The 11,089-nt window shown below is 37.7% G+C and overlaps 1 protein-coding gene across 3 annotated transcripts in view; it reads right to left on the minus strand.

The window, feature by feature from the left end:
* Positions 1-11,089, minus strand: part of UBR1 (ubiquitin protein ligase E3 component n-recognin 1) — a 135,456-nt gene that overhangs the window by 94,948 nt on the left and 29,419 nt on the right. For all 3 annotated transcript variants that reach the window (XM_081829490.1, XM_081829489.1, XM_081829491.1), the window contains one exon: positions 230-360. In XM_081829490.1, coding sequence (XP_081685616.1) covers positions 230-360 — 131 coding nt within the window. The remainder of the gene's footprint in view (positions 1-229; positions 361-11,089) is intronic.

Raw genomic sequence — 11,089 nt, forward strand, 5'->3', positions numbered from 1 at the left:
TTTTTTTTTTAAAGATTTTATTTATTTATTTATTAGAGAACGAGCGAGAGAGAAACAGCATGAGAGGGGGGAGGGTCAGAGGGAGAAGCAGGCTCCCCGCCGAGCCGGGAGCCAGATGCGGGACTCGATCCCAGGACTCCGGGATCATGACCTGAGCCGAAGGCAGTCGCTCAACCGACTGAGCCACTCAGGCGCCCCAAAACTTCTCCCTTTTGAAAAATGTCCTCACCTTATCTGGAGTTCAGGAGGCAGTTCTTTTTCCTCTTCCCATATAGTCATTTCTACAATGTATTTTATCACTGAAGGGAATATTTTCCGGGCTTGGGCAATTACCTCTTCATTCAATGGACAACGTAAATTCTGTAAGACAATATAGAAAAAATGTAACTAATAACATTGTATACAAATAAATGGTTGAGAAAATGTTATTAATTTGTAGTTATTTTAATGACTTCATTACACCATCCTTCAGGAACAAATTCAAGTTGAGCTCAAGAGGGTTGCTATTCACATCAGTTTAGCTTAATTCCTTGCGGCCAAGTTGGTGCTACAGATAGAAAGGAAAGGAGACAGAACACAGAGTCCCCTTTTTAGTGATGCTCTCCCTTATGAATGTTCTCTGCCTTCCTGAGTAGCCTAATTATGGTAATATCAGAGAACATTTGGTTATCCCTTAGACCTTACAAAAAACTTTTCTCATTATTTCAACTGATCCTCATACCCACTCTGTAAGAAAGGGAGAGAGTTAGTGACATTTTTTAAAAAGATATTATTTATTTGAGAGAGAGAGCATGAGAGAGCACATGCAAGAGAGAAAATGAGCAGGGGGGGAGAGGCAGAGGGAAAGGGAGAAGGAGGCTCCCCACTGAGCAGGGAGCCCAATGCGGGCTTGATCCCAGAACCCTGGGATCATGACCTGAGCAGAAGGCAGATGCTTAACGAAATGTGCCACCCAGATGTCCAAGAATTAGCGACATTTAAAGGATAAGGAACCCATCCAAGGTAAAAGAGCCTATAAATAGCAGAAATGACTAAAACCTGAGTCTTTGATTCCCACAAAAAAACATGTTCTCTTTATTCCAGACCACTACCTCCTTAACAAAAGGCTTGCTGAAATCAATCAGCTAAAAAATCCATTCAAATGCTCTTTTGATTTTCATACAAATCAAAACCACAATGAGATACTTCTTTATACCTGCTACAGTTACTGTAATAAAAAAGACACATAATAATAAGTGCTGGCCAGGATGTAGAGAAATTTGAACGTTTATACACTGCTGGTGGAAATGTAAGATGGTGCAGCCAATTCGGAAAATAGTCTGATAGATGCTCAAAATATTTAGCATAATTATATGACCCAGCAATTCCACTCCTACATATCTATACAAAATAAATGAAAACATGTCTGAAACAAAAACATATACACAAATATTCATAGCAGCATTATTTATAATAGCCAAAGAGTGGAAACAACCCCAATGTCTATCAACTGATGAATGGATAAATAAAATATGAATTCTTTTTTTTTTTTTTAAGATTTTATTTATTTGACAGAGAGAGACACAGCGAGAGAGGGAACACAGCAGGGGGAGTGGGAGAGAGAGAAGCAGGCTCTCTGCTGAGCAGAGAGCCCAACGCGGGGCTTGATCCCAGGACCCCGAAATCATGACCTGAGCCGAAGGCAGACGCTTAATGACTGAGCCACCCAGGCGCCCCTAAAATATGAATTCTTATACAACAGAATATTACTTGTACCAAAAAGTACCTGGTACAACATGGATGAACCTTGAAAACATTATGCTGGTGAAAAAAGCCAATCATAAAAGACCGCATACTATATGATCCCATTTATATAAAATGTCCATAATAGGCATATATGTATAGGGACAGAAAGTAAAATAGTGATTGCCTAAGGCTGGGGAGTTTGTAAGAAATGGAGAGTGACTGCTGATGGATACAGGGTTTCTTTTGGGGGTGATGAAAATGTTCTATAATTGAGGTGATGGATGAAAAACTCTGTGAATACACCAAAAAGTGCTGAATTATACACTTTAAATGGGAGAATTTTTTAATATGGTATCAAGTTACATCTCAATAAGCTGTTTAAACAAAGAGTAAACAGGAAAAAAAAACAAAGGAGCTCTTTAAGACAAAAAAATCCAGTAGAAATTCAATATAAGATTTTAATATTAAATTTTAACCTACCTGCTACAGACTGTTCTAATGAACTGTTTCATTCTGCATTCACCAAACTTTTAACCTACACATTTTTACTATTTTGCACCTATTCTTTCTCACTCTCCAATGCTTTATGATTTCAATTTTTACCTTCTCTTCAATATGTCACCTTCTCTCTGGAGATTTTGTTCAGAAGCATTTACTAGAGAGAGATACAAAGAGTGCCAAAGTACTAAGAGCAATATTGGTCCACTACATTCCTATTTCATATATATATATACATATAATACACACATATATGTATTTTTTTTAGCTCAGTATATCCTTTCAAATTCTTCAAAATAGTAGTCCGAGGTGAAGAGTTAAAAGAATCAACTCATTACTTCCATGCCATAGCAATCAGAAGTAAGTCCTTTAGAAGAGGTCTGGTAAGTATATAAGAAACTTTCAAGCAAAGCATCTAACACTTAGAAAATAAGAAGGTCAGTGAGAGGAAACAAAAGGGCTATAATCTAAATAGGAAAAAAAAACAAACTTATTAACCCAGAAATGTACTGCAAAACTAGAGAGAAACTGCTTTTATATATATACAGGAAAGAGGCCTCTCTTCAAAAGACATTCCCAAAAGCTAGATGATTGGCTGATTAGTATCAGCCAGAGCGGATTACACTTGGTAGATCCCTACTATGACTGGCACAATGCCATGCACCTGGTAGAGTATGGCTTTCACATTCATCAAAGCAAAGATGAAACAAAACGCTAGGTACACAGGACTGTTTGTGTTGCATGAATTGATTAGTTATATGCTAGCCATAGGTGCCCTTCTTTCACCTCCAGATAATCAGTAAGTTCCAGAATATCCAGGTTTACTTTTTGGATAAGCCTGAATGACCAATCACCCTTTGAATCTAATTCTAAATCCAAGATCAGCTTAGTCCAAGACTAAATTCAGTGTTCTGAGGCCACTATGATTCAGGAAAACCCCAAACGGACTGGAAATCCATGAGGCAGAGGGAGGGAAGCTAGTTTTGTAAACTCTGAGTCAACTTAACTCCCAAGGATTCTTCAGGTATTTAAAACACAAAGACAGGGGCGCCTGGGTGGCTCAGTCGTTAAGCATCTGCCTTCGGCTCAGGTCATGATCCCAGAGTCCTGGGATCCAGCCCTGTGAGCCCCGCATTGGGCTCCCTGCTCAGCGGGAAGCCTGCTTCACCCTCTCCCGCTCCTCCTGCTTGTGTTCCCTCTCTCACTGTCTCTCTGTCAAATAAATAAATAAAATATTAAATAAATAAATAAGTAAAACACAAAGACAGTTTTTGCAGAATGACTAGTTATGGAATGAACAGGTTATAAAAACCAAGCCACAAATCACTCTCTACGTGCCAAAAGATTTCAAAATATTTTGACGTATTAGAAAAGTGAAATAATCAGAATTAAAAGCGTTCCTTAAAACAAAAATGAGAATAAAATTGAAAGGGTTACACTGGTATTCCAGGTAATGGACATTTGGTAATATTTAATCAAGAAACGGGCACTTGATAAGTATTTGTCAAGTGAAGGAATGGCCATCTGAGATTAGGACAAGTAAATGAGTAAGAGGGAAGAGGCAATCTAAAAATTGAATGCTGAAAAGTAAAGTAAATGGGGGAAAAGGCTAACAATTGGTGAATGGGTAACAAGTATATGACTATTCTTTGTACTACTTTTATTTTTGCAGCTTTTCATAAATTTGAAATTATTTCTAAATTCAAGATTTTAAAAAACCGTCTGGAACGCAGAATCTAAAGATCTGAATTTTAGGTCCAACTTTGCCACTGACTAGATAATGCAAACCTGAGCAAGTCACTTTACTGAGGCTCTGTTTCTACTTCTATAAAATGGAGCTACTGTATCTACCTCACAAAGTAGTAATGAGGATAAAATTATATAATTCGTGTCAAAGATTTCTGTTAATTCTAAAACATACAAATGTGAGGTATTATTAGTATCAGAAGTAAGAAAGGTAATGGGAAAAGTAGTAGGAGCTGTAATACTAATACTAATGACGACAGCTAACATTTACTGGGCCCTTAGAATACTCCCAGGCAAATTCTAGAGCTAAGCACTTTGCATGTATTACCTCATTTAATCCTCACAGCCCTGTGAGGCGGATGGTATTATCTCCAGTTTAGAGATATACTGAAAGGTAGAAAGGTTGAGTAACTCTGCCAGAGTCACAGAGCTATCAGTGGGGTTCTAAAACAAACTGAGGACACCTGTTCTAGAGCCCATACTGTTGCCCTCTGATGCTTCTACTCAAGAGAAGACAACACATTTTACCTCTCCAAATATAATTCCATTTCTTTCCATTCTGAGTTTTGTAAAATGGAGTACACTACACACAAGTGGTCACATAGCACAAACATACAGAATACCAGGGGTTTCTTAATGATAGATCATTATCCTTTATGATACACTGCAATGTTTTTTTCTGGTCTGTCATTTAATCTCATGACAAAGTTTTTACTATAAAGAAGTTATTAATATTTGCAGAAGCAATTTATTATCTTTTCCTTTTTATGGCTTCTAAATTTAAAGAAAAATCTTAGAAAAGCCCAATCTACTTCAAGATTATTTTTAAAAATTTACCCGTATTTCTTTCTAACAAGTTCATAATTTCTTTTCTTTAAAAAAAAGCTTTAAAAAATCCTTGATATTTCTGGAATTTATCTGATCAAGCTTTATATTTTTTTCCCCTCAAATGGGCAGCCAGTTACATACCACCACCGATCTGAAATGCTATCTTTACTACCAATTTGGATTTAGATTCTCTTTCCTATTCCATTCTTTGCTGTCTATTCCTGTAGCAAGAGTCACATTATTTGTATTACTACAGCTCTTTAGTACATTTTAAGTCTGTTAGACCTACTCACACTCATAACTCTTTATTTCAGCTTTTCCTGACAATTCTCACAGATTATTTCTCCAGAAGAACTTCTGCTTTGTCAAGTTCCAAAAGAGTATTTGGCTATTATTCTGGTTGGGGAAATACTGATTTTGTGGATTAACTCTAGAAAAAATTTTGATACTGTATATTTTTTTGTAATATTGAATCTTCCAATCCAAAAATGAAGTATATCTCCTGATTTTTTTTTAAAAGAGATACTTTTTTTTTTTAAGATTTTATTTATTTACTTGACAGAGAGAAAGACAGCGAGACAGGGAACACAAGCAGGGGGAGTGGGAGAGGGAGAAGCAGGCTTCCTGCGGAGCAGGGAGCCCGATGCAGGGCTCGATCTCAGGACCCCGGGATCATGACCTGAGCCGAAGGCAGATGCTTAATGACTGAGCCACCCAGGCACCCCTATCTCCTGATTTTTCTTTCTTTCATGCCTATTGGAGTATACTTTTTAAGTTTCTTAAAATAGACCTGGCAGATTTATTTTTTTCCAAAGTATTATTCCATAAGTATATTTTTTCTCATGCTATAATGAATGAGATCTTCTCCTCCATTACATTTTTAAAAAAAATAATCTCTATACCCAACATGGGGCTTGAACTCACGACCTCAAGATCAAGAGTCATATGCTCCACTGACTGAGCCAGCCGAGCACCCCTCTTCCATTACATTTTCTTTTTTTTCCCCCAAGATTTATTTATTTTAGAGAGAGAGCATGCATGAGCAGGAGGGGCAGAGGGAGAGAGTGATAGAATCTGAAGCAGACTTCATGCTAAGTGCAGAGCCCAACATGGAGCTTGATCTCACGAGTCTGAGATCACAACCTGAGCCAAAACCAAGACTTGGATACTTAACCAACTGTACCACCCAGGTGCCCCTTCCATTATATTTTCTAAAAGATATTATTGCTTGTAAGGCATTCAAGTAATATTTGTTGAATACATTAAACAGAAAAACTAATGGTTTTTAATATGAATTCTGTAACCAATAACTGGACTAAACTCTACTTTCTATTTCTTTTTCAGTTAACATTCTTGGGTTTTCCAGGTATCATGACGATTTTGCCTCCTCTCCAATACTGATGTATTTCAGTCTATTCTGTGAGTCTATTTGATTGACTTCCACAACAGTGTTAAATAACAACAGCAGTGGATTTCCTTTTCTTCTCTCTATAATGGGAATACCCTAGTGTTTTATCATCAAACATGATTAATGACTTGATTTCAGGTCAATAATCCTGGAAGAAATTGAGAATGTTATCAAAGAAGCTACTTTCCCAACTAAAATTAACAACTCAGGAAACAACAGATGTTGGTGAAGATGTGGAGAAAGGGGAACCCTGTTACACTGTTTGTGGGAATGCAAACTGGTACAGCCACCCTGGAAAACAGTATGGAGGTTCCTCAAAAACTTAAAAATAGAAATGCCCTATGACCCAGCAATTGCACTACTAGGTATTTATCCAAAGAACACAAAAATACGGATTTGAAGAGGCACATGCACCCCAATGTTTATAGCAGTAATGTCCAGAATAGCCAAAATATGGGAAGAGCCCAGATGTGGTGTGTAGTATGTGTATGTATATATATATAAGCTATATTCCACAGAATGGAGTATTACTCAGCCATCAAAAAGAATGAAATCCTGGGGTGCCTGGGTGGCTCAGTCGTTAGGCGTCTGCCTTCGGCTCAGGTCATGATCTCAGGGTCCTGGGATCGAGCCCTGCATCAGGCTCCCAGGGAGCCTGCTTCTCCCTCTCCCACTCCCCTTGCTTGTGTTCCTGCTTTCGCTATCTCTGTCTCTGTCAAATAAATAAATAAAATCTTTAAAAAAAAAAAAAGAATGAGATCTTGCCATTTGCAGAAACGTGGATGGAACTAGAGGTTATTATGCTAAGCAAAATAAGTCAGAGAAAAATATATGATTTCAATCATATGTGGAACTTAAGAAACACAACAGATGAACATAGGGGAAGGGAAGGGAAAATAAAATTAGACAAAAACAGAGGAAAATAAAATTAGACGAAAACAGAGAGGAAGGCAAACCATAAGAGACTCTTTACTCCAGGAAACAAACTGAGGTTGCTGCAGGGGAGGAGGGTGGGGGGATGGGGTAACTGGGTGATAGGCATTAAGGAGGGCACTTGAAGTAACAAGCACTGGGTGTTGTTGTATGCAACTGATGAATCACTAAATTCTACCCCTGAAACTAATAATATAGTATGTGTTAATTAAATTGAATTTAAATAAAAATTTTTTTAAATTAAAAAAAAAAAAAGAGAAGAAAAAAGAAGCTACTTTCCCAGAAAGTGCCAGGATTAATGGTTTCACAAGTGAATTCCAAGAGGTCATTCCAGGAATGTAAGCATGATAGTCTACATGATTCCTTTAAACTTGATTTCACCCAGTAATGTTTTATTTAGTATTTCAGCATAACAATTATTAATAAAACTGATCTGTAAATTCTCTATTTTGTCAGATATGAGGTCAATATAATGTTGGCTTTATGTAACAAATTTGGAAACTTTCTCTTTTCCCCCTTCTATGCTTAAGGACAGTTTCTATGTTTTTGTTATTTACTTGGTGCTTAATTGAGTGATTTTTTTTTTTTTCAAGATTTTTATTTATTTGTCAGAGAGAGGAAGAGAGAGCAAGCACAAGCAGGGGGAGTGACAGGCAGAGGGAGAAGCAGGCTCCCAGCCAAGCAAGGAGCCCGATGTGGGACTTGATTCCAGGACCCTGGGATCATGACCTGAGCTGAAGCCAGACACTTAACCAACTGAGCCACCCAGGTATCCCTGATTTTTATTTTTAATCAGTAAAATTTTTTAAATACAGAAAAACAGGACACTTTTACCTAAATTCAATAACTGTTATTTTTCCATATATGTATTTTTTGTTCAAGTATTTTAAGGTAAAAATTAATTATATTTTACCCCTAAATACTTAATTATGTATCTCTAAAAAATTTTTTCTTACATACTTATAATACCATTATTATATCTAGTAACATTAATAATTTTTAAATATCATCTAATGTCTTGATCATATTCAATTTCCTTAATTCTTCCCAAAATATCTACTGCATTTGGTTATTATGTCTACATCACTTACATTTAAATGAATCTCCCATCCCCACTTCCAGCTTTTGTTCTTCATGACAGAAACCAGGCCATACTTCCTATAAAAACTCCTATCTTCTAGATTTGCCTTGAAATGTCCTACATTAATTTATATTTATCTTCCTTGTGGTCTTCTTTATCATGTTCATGTCTCCCCTGTATTTCCTAGAAGTTAAACCTCAAGGTTTTATTAAGTTCAGGCTAAACACATTTTTTTTTTTAAGATTTTATTTATTTATTCACGAGAGACAGAGAGAGAGAGAGGCAGAGGCAGAGGGATAAAGAGGCTTATGGACAGCTGGATGGACATTGAGTTGATGGGACATTGAGTTGCTTCTACTTTTTATTATGAGCAATATATTATTCTATAATAATACTGTTATAACAATATTATGAATAACGCTACCATGAACATTCATGTCTAAATATTTGCTTGAACAACTGTTTTTAATTATTTTGAGTATATACCTAGAAGTGGAGTTGCTGGGGTGTATGATAACTCTACATTTAATCATTTGAAGAACTGCTAGACTATTTTCCAAAGTGGCTGCACTATTCTACATTTCTACCAACAGCATATGAGGGCTCCAACTTTGTCACATTCTCACTAACACTTGTTATGATTTGCCTTGTTGATTATAGCCATTAGTGGGTAGAAAAAAGAATGTCATGATTTTGGTTTGCATTTCCCTAATGAGTAATGATGCTAAGCATCTTCTCATGTGCTTATTGGCTGTGTGTGTGTGTGTGTGTGTGTGTACACTCTTTGAAGAAATGACTTCATTTTTTTTCCTTTTTTAAATTTTATTTATTTATTTATTAAAGATTTTATTTATTTATTTGACAGAGAGAGAGACAGGGAGTGGGAGCATAAGCAGGGGGACTGTCAGGCAGGGGGAGAGGGAGAAACAGGCTCCCCGCCAAGCAGGGAGCCCGACGTGGGGTCGATCCCAAGACCCTGGGGTCATGACCCGAGCTGAAGGCAGATGCCTAACCAACTGAGCCACCCAGGTGCCCTCATTATGGTTTTGATGTGTATTTCCTTAAGGATTCGCTAAGTGATGTTGAGCATCTTCTCATGTGCCTATTGGCTATTTGTATGTCTTCTTTGTGGAGAAACGTCTATTAAAGTCTTTTGCCCATTTTGTATTCTGCTTGTTTCACTGTTTCTATTCCTAATTTGATGAAAGCTTTTACTTACTTTTAAAGATTTTATTTATTTATTTGACAAAGACAGAAAGAGCACAAGTAGGCAGAGCAGCAGGCAGGGGGAGAGGGAGAAGCAGGCTCCCCACTGAGCAGGGAGCCCGACACGGGGCTCCATCCCAGGACCCCAAGATCATGACCCTAGCCAAAGGCAGATGCTTAACCGATTGAGCCACCCAGGTGCCCCAGAAATGACTATTTATGAAGAAATGACTATTTGCTTGTTTTAAAAATTGGGTTGTCTTTTTTTTTTTTTTAAAGATTTTATTTATTTATTTGACAGAGAGAGAGACAGCGAGAGCAGGAATACAAGCAGGGGGAGTGGGAGGGGGAGAAGCAGGCTTCCTGCTGAGCAGGGAGCCCAATGTGGGACTCGATCCCAGGACCCTGGGATCATGACCTGAGCCGAAGGCAGACGCTTAACGACTGAGCCACCCAGGCGCCCTGGGTTGTCTTTTTATTATGGAGTTTTAAGAGCTCTTTTTTTTCAAGATTTTATTTATTTATTTTACAGAGAGACACAGTGAGAGAGGGAACATAAGCAGGGGGAGTGGGAGAGGGAGAAGCAGGCTTCCCTTGGAGCGGGGAGTCCGATGCGGGGCTCGATCCCAGAACCCTGGGATCATGACCTGAGCCGAAGGCAGACGCTTAATGTCTGAGCCACCCAGGTGCCCCTTAAGAGCTCTTTATAAGCTCTAGATACAAGTCCCTTGTCAGAAAATATGATTTGCAAACATATTTCTCCCATTCTGTATACTTTTCATTTTCTTGACAGTGTCCTTTGATGAAGTCCAATTATCTATTTTTTCTTGTATTACTCAGGCTTTTGCTGTCATATCTATCAATCCACTGCCAAATATGAGGTAATGAAGATTTACCTCTATGTTTTCTTCTAAGAGTTTTATAGTTTTAGCTCTCACATTTAGGTCTTTGATCCATTTTGAGCTAATTTTCATGTATGGTGTGAGCTAGGGATCCAGACTCATTCTTTTGCATGTGGATATCTAGTTGTTCTGGTACCACTTGATAAAAAGACTATTCTTTTCCTAGGGAATGCTCTTCCTATTCTGGTTGAAAAACAGTTGACCACAGACATGTGGGTTTATTTCTGGGCTCTCAAACCTATTCTCATAATCTCTCTGTTTATCATTATGTCATATCACACTGTCTTGATTACTGTTGCTTTGCAGTAGGTTTTGAAATAGAGAAGTATGAATTCTCCAAATTTGTTCTTTTTCAAGGTTGTTTTGGCTATTCTGTGTCCCTTATAATTCCACATAAACGTTTTTTAAAATTTTATTTTATTATGTTATGTTAATCACCATACATCATTAGTTTTTGATGTAGTGTTCCATGATTCATTGTTTGCATATAACACCCAGTGCTCCATTCAGTACGTGCCCTCTTTAATACCCATCACCAGGCTAACCCATCCTCCTACCCCCCTCCCCTCTACAACCCTCAGTTTGTTTCTCAGAGTCCACAGTCTCTCATGGTTCGTCTCCCCCTCTGATTCCCCCCGCCTTCATTTTTCCCTTCCTGCTATCTTTTCCTTCTTCTTTTTTTTTTTTTTTAACATATAATGTATTATTTGTTTCAGAGGTACAGGTCTGTGATTCATCAGTCTTACACAATTCACAGTGCTC

The sequence above is a fragment of the Leptonychotes weddellii genome, chromosome 9 (genome assembly GCF_054177405.1).
Source record: "Leptonychotes weddellii isolate Sample4059 chromosome 9, ASM5417740v2, whole genome shotgun sequence".
Lineage (NCBI taxonomy): Eukaryota > Metazoa > Chordata > Mammalia > Carnivora > Phocidae > Leptonychotes > Leptonychotes weddellii.